At 43.9% G+C, this 16525-nt stretch overlaps 1 protein-coding gene across 1 annotated transcript in view; it reads left to right on the forward strand.

The window, feature by feature from the left end:
- The window catches only part of PAPPA (pappalysin 1), a gene marked incomplete at its 3' end in the record, with an annotated part of 179051 nt that overhangs the window by 47871 nt on the left and 114655 nt on the right, over positions 1–16525 (forward strand). The window contains exons 3-5 of the mRNA XM_082009036.1: positions 6586–6731; positions 11256–11549; positions 15646–15838. Of these exons, the coding sequence (XP_081865162.1) occupies positions 6586–6731; positions 11256–11549; positions 15646–15838 (633 nt within the window). The remainder of the gene's footprint in view (positions 1–6585; positions 6732–11255; positions 11550–15645; positions 15839–16525) is intronic.

The raw sequence follows: 16525 nt of genomic DNA on the forward strand, positions 1-16525 counted from the left end.
CTACCAAACCTACCCAAGAAGCTGGGTTTATATTTGGACAGTTATCCTAAGTATCTTTTCTTGGATCCTTACCATTTCTCCCCCCCACCCCCCCCCCCAAAAAAAACCCCAAAACATTCCTTCTTTCTTGTAACAGGAGATCAGATTTGGGGGCTGTAGAGGACATTTTGCTGCAGCGGATAAATCAAAATTCTTTAAAAGCTGCCAAGCCTACATGTGCTGACAGTGCTTGCAATTTATGCTTGTGGATATGACCTAGTGACTGCCTGGTTTGGATGCGGTCAGAATTACAGTTACACATTTGGATTTTAGTGTGAACACTAAAAGGCAGTGATCTGGATCTAAATTGGGACCTGAAGCCTTTCACTTGCAATATTCTGGCTCTGCTCTATTTCAGGCTCTGTCCCAATCACTGAAAGATTTATACTTTTATCAATAAATTATCATGACTTTTACTACACTTACACCAGTGTCTTAAATTAACACTAAACTAAATGTAGATGAGGCACGCTTCCTGCTTCGCAGGATTTATGGCAATCCTTCTGAAATGAGGAGCAAAATTAAATTTGCCAGCAAAGGCAGATCTTAAACATCAGGTCAGACAAAAATTTTATTGCAAGTCCACTGGTAAAGAGGGTTTGTAGGTTGTCTTTCCTTGTTCAGATTTTTGATAGACCTGTAGCACTTTAGGCAAAAAAGGAAGAAAAATGTTAGAAATGTTTGTAGGTCTGAAATCTCTACTGTGTCCTTTAGATCAGGTTGGAGGTGATAGACAGGGCAAATGTAGCAGTTACATGGCACTGATAAGCTCTCAGCTTGAGGACTGTCCCCTCTTTTGATGACCTGCCTTTGAGAAAGATGTGGGAAGTGCAGATGAGAGCATCAGAAATTACCAGAGATCTTAAAAAATATAACCAGTGGGGAGAGGCTGAAGAAATAAGGTGGTTTTAGCCTAAATATGGGGTGGTTTATAGAGAATATAATAAGCTTTCAAATAAGTAATAGGTTTGCTAAAGTGGAAGGGACTCCCTCTCGGTGGAGAATGGCACAAAGAGTCATATACATCTGTTGCAGTAGAAAAGATTCAGGTAGACCTTCAGAAAAACCTCCTTGTATTGAAACATGGGCTGCAGGTTGCTGGTGCAGTTGCAGAGTCCTTGTCACGTGTGATTTTAAGTATAAGCCAGATAAAAATTTGCTTGGTGTGACATACAGAGATGCCCCTGCTTTGGGGTGGAGCGCTAGCAGTGATGGTCTCTGGACATCCTTTCCAGACTTGTTTTTCTGTGACTCTATGACAGAAGGCAAAAGGCAGCTTACGCACTGGCATCAACACTGCATCTCCAAAGGAGAGCACCATGTCTGACCAGCCAAGACTGAGAAATCACAGGGGAAAAAGCTAAATTACAATTGTACGTGTCTGCCAAATGGCCCCATTTCAAGGTCAGCTTTCAGTGCCGTTGAAGTCACTGGTCTTGCCATTATCTTCAGGAAGAACATAATTTATCTCAAAACCGTCCTTGCTGTTTGCTACAGATACTGAAAATCTCTAGGTGGACAGTGCACCCTAAAACCTTGGGCCCCTGTTTGTTTGCTTGACAAAATGGGACAGACGGTTGGTGAGTGCCTGCCCACATACAGACTGCTGCGGCCTTTTGCTTCTCTCTTGAGTTAGTGTCAACCCTGGGGCCAAGATCAGAGCTGGAGGGACCAAGGGAACACCACTGAGACATACCAGCCACACCACGTTGGGAACCACACCTGGGTCTGTCACAGCCTGCTGGCGAGTATTGCCAGGGCTGGCCAGAAAAGCTTTCTCTTTGTCTGCTAAATCATATACCATGGTTTAAGCTGGGCTGACAGCTCTTTTGAGAGCACCAAATGAAAACAGAGACAAGGAGTCTTGGGAAGGAGAGGGATGTACCGGCTCCCTATGATTCCAGCAGGTTTACTCTGTCCTGCCATACGCTGAACCCTCTAGGTAAAGGGGAGGACATTGCATGTCAAGAGATAAAATGGAGACTTTTTGAGACTGACTTCACAATTGAGAAGATGCTGGCATGTTTGGTTTTGTTTGTTTGTTTGTTTTATTTTAATGATGAAATGCAGTGCCTTTTATTCCTAACAAACTCGTCAGGCAGTTGGAGACCATAATCCGTAGTGAGCAGATAGCAAAGTTCCTACTCTGTATTTGGGTGGGGTCTTGCAAATGAGTACTGTTTGTTTTCTTGCTGTAAAGTGACACTTGTCTTTGAAGGAAAAAATGAAAACAAAGTCAAATAGAGAAGAACTCAGAGCAAACAGGAGAAAACATTTCCTAACAATAAGGACTGGAAAGCTCTGTGTTCCTTGCAAAAGCAACCATGAGCGCAAGAGGCTGCACCCCAGCCGCAGTAGGGAAACACAGGAAAGCCACTCTGACCTGGAAGAAAATGGGAGAGGAAGAGTTTCCAACCCAGTCACAAAACTGCTCGACTCTAGTCACCAAGGCCAGATTTAATCCAATTAGACCTGTTACCAACCGAGCTTAAAAGCCATTGTCAAATGTGTTTGTAGCTAAGGGCAGAGATTTGTGGCTGGATTTGGCTCTGGAGCTGAGGGCCGGCAGAAGGGAGCTCCTCGCGGTGGTCCCCGCGGGCAGGTGGGGCTGCTGGCTGGGGGCTTCACCTCGCCGCCCGGGGACGAGTCCTGCTGCGGTGAAGCCTCAGCCCAAATTGACAGGAAATGGGCTTGACGGATGACACGAGCGCGGGGATAATGGCTCGCGGGACTGATGGGGCAGGCTGCGTGGCGGGCAGGCCGGTCGTGAGACGCTGCTGGGTGAGCTGAAGACTCCATTAGGCTGAAACTGGAGCACTGTACAGGATACACGTTACTACTGAGGTCCAGGGCTTGCTGGATAAGGGCGGGCTGCTGTACGGTACAGTTTCAGAGGGCTATTCACACTGCAGTGAAGGAAAACAGCAAACTGAATCTGTGCGTTGGACAAATAAGTCGATGAAAAGATCTGGGTGGGAACGTGCACATTGCCTGATATGATTTGCTGTCCCAAATGGCCTTAAACAGCCCATAGAATTTCTGTGTCTAAAGCAGATTCCAGCAAAGGAGGCCTTTTATGATGCACTAATAGGCTCATTAGGCTTTCTTGAGCAGGGCACGCTCACAGTATCGTATGTTTTTTCCATTACAGGAATTACATGTGTTTTGTTGTGCTTTGGGTTTTGTTTTGTTTTCCACATAGACTTGCCCTGACAGTTCCCCCATTCAGGTTTATATTGGAGGTACCATCTCGAGCCAATGAATTTTATGAAATATGTTGCTGGCACTCACAGAGAGATGCATAAAGGAAATATTCTAATGACAGTTGGAAAGGCTTTGATCCCCTTCCAAGACTGCACTCATGTCTTTGAAATGCGAGTTTGGCAGTGCTGGAAAGGCTGGGCTCTTTGGCTCTCTTTGGCACAAGCCCATGTGACAGACATTATGTCCTCTATCAGGGGACCCACATAACCTTGAGAAGTGTAAGCAATGCTCACACATTGCGTTGGGTCAGATAGTCTGGGCTGATAACAAAGCAACCGCTGCAGCAGGGGGGAGTCAGCCTAGTCCAACGCAATAACTGAAAACTATTTTGACCTGGTAACTGTTGGGTCTGCTGCCTGCGGCTACGTAGTTGGACATGAACTGCAAAAGTAGTTAATTTATGCCTCCTTGAGCGTAGGAATGTGGTGATGATGGATAGGGATGGGAGGTTATTAGAAACATGGGGAGGAAGGAGAGGATGGAATTCCAGCTCATGTTTTTATCTCTTACACACACACACACATGCTGGTTCCTTTGCATACATACTCTTGGCTGTCTTGCACGTGTGCACAATCCAAACCCTTTCTTACACACTCACACCTCTGCTCATGCACGCACATGCACGCACACGTTCGCATGCTTACAAGGGATTTGCCCGAGCTAAATTCTTGAGCGTGTTTATGTGGTTGGGGATTGCTGACTGCTTTTTCAATAGGGGTTTGCCTCTACCTCCTCCCAAGCACAACCTGTTTACACCTACTCCTATGCAGACCCTTTGCTAAAAATCCTCTTAGCATTCTGTTCTTACACCATTTGAATATATTCTGCTCATTCGCAGACTTCCGTTGGCTAGCAGAGAATTAGTCGTCAGAGAAATACTATAAAACCAAGTTCAATTGACTTAGTACAGTGGATTTACGTAAGGCACGAGTTCAGGCTCGGTGATGCACTGACATCACTGGCCAATTAGTTAAATGCTTTCTGCTCTGGATGTTGTCTGCAGTAATAATCCATGTACAAAACAGCCCTAGATGTTGAAGCACAGCCTGTATGCAAGTGAGAGAGCGATTGTGGCCATGCACTGAGGATAATGGGGATTGGATTGTGTAAAAAATAAGAAAGAGACAGCTGAGAATAAAGAAATATTAGTTTAAATTATTTGAAACCATAAGAGAAAAGCCAGGATAAAAATGGTAATCTCAGGAGGGGAGTTTGATTATAGTTACTCCTACAGGGATTTGCATAGGCCATAAAGTGTCCGCATCCAGAGTCAACAACCGCAGTCTCAATACAGACAGTGGGCCTTTCCTTCCCACTGTGATAGAAAACACAACCATTTTCTGCTCGGAGGTACGCAATGCTTCTGTTTCTGTCCTTTTCTCTCTTGCACGAAGTATCACAGCACTCCCACGTTCTCTCTTACACTTTTGCTCACTGTCTTTTGCGGATGCTGCCATATGTGCAGACGTGCACATCGTCCCCTTCACATGCGCACATCCTCCGTCACATATTCCCCCAATGCGCTTACACTTTCGTTTGGAAATGTACATTAGTTCTCAGATGTAATTTCAAACTATTGCTTGCGGACATGTATAAGTATGAGCCCATGCTTGGAAAAGATGTTTTCAAAGGCACAAAGAAGATCCTGGAAGTAGATTACGCACAGCCTCAGAACATTGTGCAGATGTGCGCAGAGCAAGCTTGAGGAGCTAAAGGAAAGATCCGTGTATTTTCCATAGATGTGTTGGGAACTGTGGAGAGATGAGAAATGTGTAAAGGGTCATAGTGCTGACCTGTCCTTCAGGATGTCATCCACATCGATCGGAAGATAAACACTGTATGGAATGGAAACATACCCTTCTACTGGTGTCCCTAAAGAGCACGTCTTCCTCCATGAGTCAGCGAGGGCCTGGGGACACCCAGCCATGAACTATTTTGGAGGCAATGACTTCAGCAAGTGACAGGGGAAGCTATTGTGGAAATATGAATGTGTTTTCCATTGGGGAGTCCTCCAGGGAGAGACAGAAAGATCTTGATGCTGAGCCAACTCCCCTATTTTTTCTTCACCCTTCTGGGAACGAAAGCCTTGCAAAGTATGCAAGGAACCCTGCTTCCTGAAAGTGAGTGCGTTGGGTTTGAGAGAGCTACACGAGCCCTATACACGCCCATACACATACGGAAAGGGGGACTTTAGGAAGCAGGAATGAACCTGCTCAAAACCATCATGGTGTCCTTGCCCTACAAGCTAGTCAGCCGTGCTTCACTCAGTGTGATCTGTCTTTCCATTGTTTCTACCTGTCCACTGAAGACAGTGCAACTCATCCTTGTTTTAGATTATGTGTTGGCACAACACTTAATATCAAAAGACAATGTGAGCTGGAGACAGAGAACCAATGGCTTTACCCTTGTGCTTCACTTTCTCCAGCTTTACTCTGAGAGCATCACAGTGCCACTGAAAGCAGCGTGGCACCATGGTACACACTTCAGCAAGTAGCTCCTCCTGTATTCCAGCATTGACAAAGTCTACTCCTTCAGAGGAGTGCTAAAAGTACTTCCAGTGTGGCCATCAAGCTTAAGGGATTGGCTTTGCTTGCTTCCAAGCAGATTGCTCTGTAACCTCCAAATAACCCAAGAGCTAAGAAGAAATGCCGCTCATCTTGGGGGGACACCTTAGGAGCCTTAGGAATTATGTCACGGTAGGGTACCACTCCTGCAGAGATCCCTTGCAAGGAGATCTCTTGGCACAGCTTTGCTTGCTGGAAATAGCAATGCCCAAACAAGCATACTATGTCCGGGTTAGACCGTGTGCATCTCGGCACAGGTGACTGCCGCTGGTGCTAAAGGAGTAACTTTGTGAGCTGCTGTTAGTTGTTGTGCCAGCTGTGAAACTTGTTATTGTGAAGGAAAATTAGAGGTAACAGTAATAAACAGCTTCGAGGAAATGTGCAAGGTAACTTCTGATATAAAAAGATTTACTGACCATAATACATAGTTAATTACATTCATAATAAATAGATTCCTATACTTATCTTAGGAATGCGGACAGCTTTATGTATTTACCTTGGATTTTGTGGCCTTAGTTAATCAATGGCCTGAAGTCCTTAGATGAGATTCACTATACGAATGCAAAGTAATTGAAGTTTGGGAGTGGGTTATTAAAATAATTCAGGTGACTGATATGCAGGATATTATAAGATCTTTGCCTGGATTGCAGCAGTTCTTCAATACTTTGTTGCTTTTTGTGACACCTTTAGAAAAATAAAAGCTTTTCTTTTTCTACAGAGCATACTTAGATGTCAATGAACTAAAGAACATACTCAAACTGGATGGATCCACACACCTCAACATCTTCTTTGCCAATTCCTCCGAGGAAGAGCTGGCTGGAGTGGCAACTTGGCCCTGGGACAAGGAAGCCTTGATGCATCTAGGTGAGCGATAAAGATGTTTCTTCTTTGTAAAGCATTCTTTTGAGGCGCTAAAAAGGAAAGACAAATATGCGTTAAGCTCTGTTCTGATTTCTTATCATTCCTCTAATATATAGTCAGGGGAAAAAAAGTATTTCACGATTCCCAGATACTGGCTCACAACCAGGAAAATATTAGGTTATAAACCCAAAGCATATTATGGTATTTGTAGATGATGTCAAGCTGAAAGTATTTCACCTTTTAAGTGAAGCTACTTTACAGGGCATTCACTCCATGGGAGCACTTTGCGAAGAAGATTGGGGGGATAGGTGGGCGGATGCTAGACAGAAGTGAATTTTTAACCTTAGCCTGTTACATACTGATCCTTAGTTCTTTGCTTACTAAGTGTTCAATTAATTGTCCTCACAGACTATAGTTAACATTTGTTGCTATTTTTCTCTACCAATGTGCAAAAGAGCAAACTGCTGAGAGATTGTATTTCTAATGTTCATTTGAGTGGAACTGGAAAGAGTTCACTACCCTGCAGATTGCCCTGCGTGTTTCATAACTAGGTTGCTGAGTGTGGCTGCTGGAACCCAGGGATCCAGACAAAGCTGTGCAACCTGCCAAATGACTCACTGCCTTGACACCTGCAGTGCCACTGGACCCGTGTTCCTTGCAAAATGTCAGATGAACCTCAAATGGTTCGTTCAGAAGGCACCGACTGAGCCTGTGTACTTCTCTTAACTGCACAAACCTCCCTGGGGCTGCAAACCTAATCTGGTCATCTTATAAGAGCAGGGATTCTCACAAGTTTTCCAGATATTTCTCCAGCCTGTCCGGACCTTCCTAGGCTGGAAGTGAAGACCAGTTTCATCCAAGTTCAGTCTTTGTGAAAGGCTGTTGCAGCCAGTTTTTATATTACCCAAGCCCATGTTGAGCAAAACAAAATAGATGTGGCAAATGTAAAGCCTAGACAAGGAAAGCAAATACAGTGTTTATTCTAAAGCATACTCGAGGTGCTGAACTACTGCCGGAGCCATCAGTCAGAGAGATTTTCCTATGTTCAAAAATACATTAACCAAAAGCCTTGAAGTTAACATCTCTTTATAGTCACCTGTCTTCATAGCTGAGAGAGGCTTCATGGTCAGACCAAGCAGTTGGAGCTGGCTACCCTACTTCAGTTAGTAAATGTTTTATTACGACATCCAGCTCTGCAGCTGCTCTGGAAGGAGTGCGAGCAAACTTCCCTTCCCAAGGACCGGCCCTGACACACATCCAGTCTCCTGCTGAGCTAGGCTGGAAGCGAAGCCACTTCCACTCTGACTTGCCTCCAGCCCCATCTCCATGGACTCCTGCTGGGAGCACCCAAACAGAAGATGCAGTAAATGCCTGCCAGCGAGCATTCCCCATGGCAAGATCTTCTGGCAAAAACAAAGATAGATATTAACCCCAGCCTCGACCTGCACCCATGCTGCTGTGATTTCTATCGCTTTGTAATACCACAACCCCCTATTCCTAGCCCCACAGGAACTCTGTTTGCTTCTGATTGTGCAACAGTATGGGTTGCTGGTGGGAAACATTAGCCCTAATGCCACTGCTGGTGTGAAATAAGGCTGTAATATAGCCGATCCTTCCTTAAATGAGTATTTTCACAGCTTCCCTTGGTGTTGCCATGGGAGAGAGCAGAGAACAAGGGGAGAGCTCCAGAGCGCCAAGAAGAACCTTCTGCAAGAGGGCTGGGGCTTGCCCAAAGCCCTGATGAGTTCTTCTGTCACTTCGTTAAGCTAATTGTCAACATCATGCCTGAGCAAAACAATTTAAATTCAGCTCCTACAGTGTATTGACAGAATTCATTGACCAAAAAAAGATCTCATGAGGAAAAAAAAGACATTAGCCAACAGTTTAAAGTTGACTTGCAGTGGAAAAAAAAGTAAAAATAAATAAATAATGGTCATAATTTCCTGTCATAATAGCCCTCCCTGACCTGTGCTTGGTCTGTAAGAATTCATCTTTAATCTTTTTCACTCTCTTCTATAAATCCAATATGTACTTAATAAAAAATATGAAATATGTCCTGTGGTGCAGATCTAAAGGCTGGGATAGAGATTGTCTGGGTGAGGGAGTTTATCTTTTCTGTAAAACTGCAATTGATTTAGATTCTTGACAGCTGTGAAAAATATAAATTTTCAACAAAGGCAAAAATAAAATCTGCCCCTCCAGCTGCCTCAGGGCTGTCCAATGCCAGAACCATTTACCCAGCCTTTATTTTGAAGGCACGTCCTGCTGGGAATTTTCACCAATGCTCCTGCCATTGGAAAACAAACTCTGGAATTATCTTTGGGAAAGACACCCCCACAAAACAACATACCAGGGTGTAAATAGCTCCACCTGGGTAGAGCCCAAGCTCTGGATGCATCAAAGCCTGTATTGTAAAAAGGGGGAGAGAGGGATACAAGGAACATGGGGATTGCAGTGGCTGTGTGCTGGTAGGTCTGGATACAATTAATGGAGGTTGTTCAGAGATAGTGTAAGGACCAGTTCTGTGCTGTGAAAAGGATGTGCAGGTGCTGCATGTGGCATAATAGGCGTGATGTTGCAATGTGATTGATTTTATTCACTCTTTGTGCCTGTATTTACATTTCCAGTTCATTTTTTTTAAATACTGTGTATGTATTTGCACATGCCCGTGTGACTCCTCTCCACTGTGTGTGTGTAGTCAGACACGCTCATGCGCAAAGGGAAAGTCTTTTTGCTATTGCTATGTATGCATGTGTCCTTGGAAGACATCCGAAGTGGTCCTTCCTCTCTCTTCAACACTGATAAGTGTTTCATGGAACACTGTATTATGTGTGGACACTGTACTTGAAGGAAAATGTGAGACAACTGGGAAAACCAAAGGAGAACAACAGTCAGGGAGGTCTAGAAAAAGGATTGAGCTACAAGGAAAGGTTGAATGGATTACAGCTTTTCAGACTGAAGGAAAAGAGCTTGAAGTTGGGATGATGACAATCTCATAAAAGCTGATGAAAGGAGAGGAGAATCTTCTGTTCCATATCCATGTGAGGCAGGACTTGAAGTCATGAACTTAAATTGCCAAAAAATCAATTCAGATTAGATGTGAGTTAAATCCTTGAAGCTGTAAGGATACTGAGTGCTGAAACTGATTGCTGGGGCAATCATGTCATCAGAGGTTATAAGGAGACATTAGGCCAATATGTATGAGGAATGGTATAGACCTACTTGGTCCTGTGTTGTTTGAGAGTGGAATTTAGATGACTTCTTAAGATCTTCTCAGTCTTATTTTCCTCTAATTGCATGGTCATTGCCACCAAGTTTCCAGGCAGATGAGAAGGAAGAGTCTATGGTATGTCAGAACCCAGTGATCTCATCTTCCCTGTGCTACAGTTTGATAAAGTTCCTCCTGCCAAAACCTTTTCTCTCCTCATTGTCACTAAGTTATTAGTGTACCATATCCAAGATTTATTTCCCCACTACAACTTTTACAAAGCAGTCTCCTGTTCTCCTGGTAGGCAATATACACAAACAGTTTTAAATAAAAGGCTTGGAAAAGTTGAGATCAACAAGCTAAATAAAGAAAATATGAAGCATATCATAAGTCCAAAGGTACATCTAGCTGAGCTAAAAATAAAATTCTTATGATTAATTCAATATACTGTAAAGCCCCATTAATTTACTGTTTGCTTATCTACACATCCCATAATTCATACAACAAAAAAATCACCGTTGGTTTTCTTTGTGCACATTTATCAACTATGCAGTTCTTTTAGAATTATCCCATTCCAGGATTTCATACTTTTTGACACATTAGACTTATACATATTCATTAGTGGACTGTGCAGTTCAGATCAAGCTGGGCTTGTGAGAGTTCATGAACAGAGTGTGTTTCTGGCAGTTCAAAGCTGTCCACACGACCAGAGCACACCCCAGAAAAACTGTTCCAGCCTTGGGTGTATTCTGTTTTCTTTGTCCATCTATTATGTTTGCAAGTATTGGTGCAACCTACTGCAATTTTTAGGGTGTTTTAGAGGTTAATAGGCTTCTATTATATCTTTCCTCTGTGCAATAATATACAGGGAGTGCTTCAGCTATGTTTTGTTTGACTCTTGGTATCAAATGCATTGCTTACACTTATCTGAGCAGAATGATTCTATTTAAGCACACTAAATTATTTGAAATTGCATAGTATGAGGTAATTGCATGTAGAATTTTTCTTTGAGTTAACAAACCAACCAAACTGACCATATTCAGTGGACAGACCGATTGTCACTGTGGTTTTTGGTTTGGGACATTGGACTTTGTCCCATGATTCCTCATCCTTACAGCCCCAGATTAAGGATGAGATTAAACCTTGCTGTGCAGTTTCTCTGAGCAGGCAACGTGCCTAATTGTGCAAAAAGCAGTCAGTGCTATAGAGAATCTGATGAACTGCCGGTGGATCTGCCCTTAGGATTGTCTTCCTTTCCCTTTCTCTTTCTGTCCTGAGGAAGACAAGGCAAATGAAGCTCTTCTCTTTTCCCCTTGCAGGTGGCATTGTGCTGAATCCTTCCTTCTATGGAATCCCTGGCCACACACACACAATGATCCATGAAATCGGGCACAGCCTGGGGCTCTATCACGTCTTCCGGGGAATCTCAGAGATCCTCTCCTGCAGCGACCCGTGCATGGAAACTGAGCCCTCCTTTGAGACTGGGGACCTCTGCAGTGACACCAACCCTGCTCCTAAGCACAAGCTGTGTGGGGATCCTGGACCTGGCAATGACACGTGTGGTTTTCACAGTTTTCTAAACACTCCGTTCAGTAACTTCATGAGCTACGCAGGTACTTGGGTTTCCTCGATTTGCTGGTGGTGTTTGTGGTTGGGTGGGAACAAAGAGTAGCAATATTACCTCTGATTTCTACAGTACATTTCATGTGGGGCTTTATGCTGATGTGTATGTCCATTGGTCTAGGACCAGACTTGATGAGAGATCAAATTTGATGGCCTCAGGAATTTCTTCCTGTTCTTTTTCCCTGGTTTTCTCCAACTTTACGTAGTTTCATGTGATGACCAGGCAAGAAGGTTTGGGGGAGGGAAGAAATGAGGTAAGTATTAAGGAAATGGCTTCTAAAGGCTCTACAGCAAATTTGACACCCTATTTCCCTGGGACCTAGCTGCCTGATCTATGAGGTCATCTTTGAAGAAACCAAATTCAGAGATTGTTTATCCTCCCTGAAGGACATATTGAATATCAGGTTAATATAGATACCACCGAGGCTGTGTAATGAACCTGTGATAGGTAGACATCTAATGAAACACTGCTCATGCCTCCAGGTGTCTGTCCAAATACCACGTTTGGTTGGTGTTTGATTTGGAGCCACTGTCGTTCAGCTACAATGATTCACGACTGAGTTTTATCATCAGAGTGTGAATACTGGGATAGTACCTGGGTCAGGATTGCTCTTCTGGTCAAAGACTACCGGTGTGGTGTGCTGGTTTGTGCTGGGAGTGCAACTACAAAGGTTCCGTATCAGTGCGGTAAAACCGCCCCTCCTAGAGGAATAAGCTGCTTAAGCCAAAACTCGATTTTGTGGTTACAACTCTGTGGGCTTCTGTAGGCACAGCTGTGTTGGCCGGGGATGCCAGTTCGTGGCACTCCTACAAACAGAGCGTAATGCAAAGAGGGCATGAGCTCCTGTGACCCTTGCCCATTGGATGAGGGTGGCGTGGGGTCCTTGCTGCACCCCTGTAAGTTCAAGGGGAGTTGAAGGATCCTCTGTTATTTCCCAGAAAGAAGAGGGGATACCTTGGCTCGTATTTCCCCTTATTTGGGGTCACAGGGTCTAGCTGTGATGAAGGTCTGTGACATTGAGCTGACAGCATCAACAACATTTTAAAGGTGACCAATATACTTAAAGCCACTGAAGGGCACCTTTATACTCCAGGCAGAAACACAGATTGCCCAGAAGGTCATAGGAGTGCTTATTCTGTAATAAAACTGTAGAGAAGCAAAGTGTTTAATGTCATCTGGGGCACAGATTGAAATGATTTATAACAGAAATGCTTTTATGCCCTTCATGACACTAGCTAAAAGTGATGCTTCGTTTTCTCTTTATTTTTCTATTTGTTTAGACGGTGTTTTCAGGGACAAGCATACACCACTGAGTCAGCTCCTCAACATGTTGTGCACTTTTGTGCGTGCGGTAGGGCAGAAAGACTTATTGCCTGATACAGCCTCTTGGTAACACCACTCAAATAAGTCAGTGCCACTTCGGGTGACGCTATCCCTCCGCCAAATCTGCTTGTGTGTATGTGAGAAGTGGTGGAGCGTGCGTGTTTCAAAACGCTGAGGTCTCTTCTTCCAGAGGGAACTTGCCTTGCCAATTCTCTTGAGAGATGAGACAGAGGGGCAGACCACAGAGATACCTATCTGCTATAGGGAACTAAATATGTGCTGGTGTTCTGAGCAGAAACCTTTTTTTTTCCTTGAAAAATTAAGTGAAGTGACATGATAGGCATCTCTAGAGCTCATGCATGAATCTGTTTGCTTTTCTGTTGTTGCCAGCAGAATAAAAATATATCAGGATATCAAATTGCTGTAGAAATACCTTTGAAACATCTAGGTTGAGGTCATGCAGCTCTAAACATTGCCTTTCTTTCCTTTCTGTTTTGCTGCTTGTGTACAGCTTGATCATATTGTGTTTGTCTGTCTGTGTCTAACATCCATCTGTCCAGTTATCACCAGCTCTGTAGCAAAGCACTGACTTAAAGGGTAACTTTTCTGTCCCTGAAATAACAAGCTACAATGTCCAGAAGATCGAGAAGTGTGAGAAATTGGACTTGTAAATTATTTTTACGAGTCCAAATAGCCATGGTGTTCCCAAATGAAAAGATAAGTTAGTGTTTTAGACCACTCTCCATGAAATCAGCAGGAACTCTGCCTCTGTATTCTGTGGAATAATTATCCCAGCAAAGTCTCTTGAATTTCTCTAATTATTGCTTCATCTGAGGATCTTGAACCTTTCTTGAAATCGAGTGCCCAAGTGAAATACCTTTCTCCCTCGCCTCTCCTCCCTTACCCCCAGGACACAGCCTGTGCTGATGTTTAAACAGATTGAGAATGCAGGTCATCTTTCTCCCGTGCCGTTGTCTCCCTGCTTTGTCCTATAGATATTTTATTGTTCCTTTATGATGGCTATTAAGGGCCTTTGTTTCCTTCTGGGCTTCCGTGATGAAAATTTATGGCTTTTACAGCATGCTCAGGGATAGACCTTCGATAATTATTGAGGAAATCCAGAGATGTCATATTAAAGTGGCTTTTTGCATACCCACAGGGATTTGTAGATACTTTCAAGCTGGTGGTGTCCGTCTGTCTGCTGTGCACGTTTGATGAGGAGAGGCTCACTGCTCAGTGGAATTAGGAGAGACACGGGAGAACATGAGAACTGGCGTGTCCTTGCTGTGGTAGGGCTGTAGTTTGAGCGGGATCCCAACCAAAGCTGTCTCCTTTTGCTTGCATCTCTGGGAAGATGTGGTAAGGTTTTAAATTAGCCAGCAAATTCACACTTCTCTTTAGAACAAATTAATTTTTGTTTGTTTGTTTGTTCCTTTTGAGTTCCAAGAGGGCACAGACTTGGAGACATCAGAGCATCTACTGAGCTCTATCAGAGCTGTTACAATATTGAACTGCGAACTCACATGCACGCAAGCAGCTCTCTGAGCAGCCTTTGGTGACCTGCGTCTTCCCAGAAACGTGTAGTACTTGACCTGTGCAAAACTGTCATTGTTGTTTGTATCGCGGCAGCATGCAGAGCTCCCATCTGGGACTGAGCTTTACTGGGCTGGGAACTTTGCAGGCACATGTGAAGAAACACTCTGTGTTTTCAAGAGCTTTTCATCTGATGGGAAGAGTACCAGAAAAATGGTTAAAGTGCTAGCAGTAAGTTCTTTAGCATAGCTTTTCTGGATGACTTTGCACGACATCTTTATTCCTTCTGTGATCTTTCTCAATAGAGAAATAGTAATTTTGTACTTCTCCGGGGCATTGTAGTTGTTTAAGTTGTATGGTGTTCAAAGGGCACTAGATGTGTTCTTGTTGCCAAATCATGTTTGGGGAAAAGAGATGAAATGAGAAATGGATATTTATGGGAAATTACCCAGCAAAATTATTTCTCCATTTTGAATGAAAAAGAAATTTGAAATATCAAAATTGTTTATGAGAAGTTCTGAAAGCGGTTAGAATCATAATGGTAACAGGGGAGCTTTTTAATAGAAATAAAGTTATTCTACTGCACAAAAAATTTACATTTTTAATCAGTGTTTGTAAGGATTTTCTTTTAAATTGATCTTTCAGAATATTTCTTATTTGTTCATTAGAAAATTTAAGAACTTTAAAAATACTGTGTTGGCTTTTTTTTTTAAATTCTGTGTTCTCTTAATCTAAGAAATCTGTTGAAGTCTATTGTACACAGTTTGCATGAATGTAAGTCAATGCTGTGTCCTAACACTAGCTGTCCTCTGCCCTTTTATCTTCTCTCAGACATATTATTTTAGACGTGAAATTCTTTTACGTCCAGAGGTCCACTGGTAGCCCCAATTCTGATCAGAAGCTGCTGCACTGAGGCTTTCTGTTTTCTCACGTCTGCGTATCTCTGTCTCATCTACGCATGAACTGTAGGTGCTTCCTGGAGCAGAGGGAGAGAACGTTTATTGATTTTTTTTTTTTAGATTTTTTTTTTTCCTTTTTAACTTTTGTTTCCTTTCACCTGCCTCCACAAGTGATGACTGCGCTAATTTGTTCACAGGCCGTTAACTTACGAGCACTGCGAGAATCCATCCCAGCCTTTGCAAGAAGCTGCTATTCACCGGGTCGTAATTCTCTCTTTTGCTCCCACTTTATATGCTGCGTGGTTGATGTGGCTTCTGTTTTAATTTCAGACGATGACTGCACCGACTCCTTCACGCCCAACCAAGTGGCCAGGATGCACTGCTACTTGGACCTCGTCTATCAGAGCTGGCAGCCCGCAAAGAAACCGGCTCCTGTTGCAATTGCCCCCCAGATTGTGGCTCGGACCTCCACCTCTGTCACCCTGGAGTGGTTTCCACCCATTGATGGGCACTTCTTTGAAAGGTGATCACGCGCTGCTCTGCACTCTTGCACTGAATTGAATGGAAAGGGGAGAAATAAGGGAACAATCCGGGGCCCCGCTCCAGGAGCACAGCTTTATCATGTGCTGCTCTCAGTCTGGGTTGAGGCTTTTTCCTAAATTGGTTCATATTGAGGAGGTTATTGATCTGTTTTCTGCTCTTCCTTCCTCAGCCTGTAGCACTCTGTTGAGGGCCATTGATTTGCCATGTAAAGGGCAAGTCTTTTTCCATATGTTATGGGAGGAATTTTCAATCGATGATTCTGGCCCTGTGATTCCTGCTGTTACTGCTCCTCACAAATACCTGTGGGCTTCAGCTCTGCCTGCATGTCCCCCTCCTCCTCTGACATGTTTCTTTTGCAAGGATAAGGTGAACCTTGTTTCTATTCCCGCAGCATCACAGAGCTCACGGGCAGTGGAGTCTCACAGGGCAAGGAGGTGGCAGGGCCGGGGAGAGGGACAAATGCTGCCTCCTCCCCTGAGCTGCAGGTCTGAGACGGGAGCTGAGCAAGGCAGAGTCAAAGACCTAAAACTCTGAGTATCGTGCAACCAGCATCCTGCTGCACCCTGAGCAGAGCATGTAGGTCAGAGGAACTACTAGGCACGCAGCTACGCGGTACCAGTGAAAATTAAATGAATGCAGGGCTCTGGACAAGAGTTGCACCACACTG

The sequence above is a fragment of the Phaethon aethereus genome, assembly GCF_964289735.1.
Source record: "Phaethon aethereus genome assembly, chromosome: 20".
NCBI classification, from domain to species: Eukaryota; Metazoa; Chordata; class Aves; order Phaethontiformes; family Phaethontidae; genus Phaethon; species Phaethon aethereus.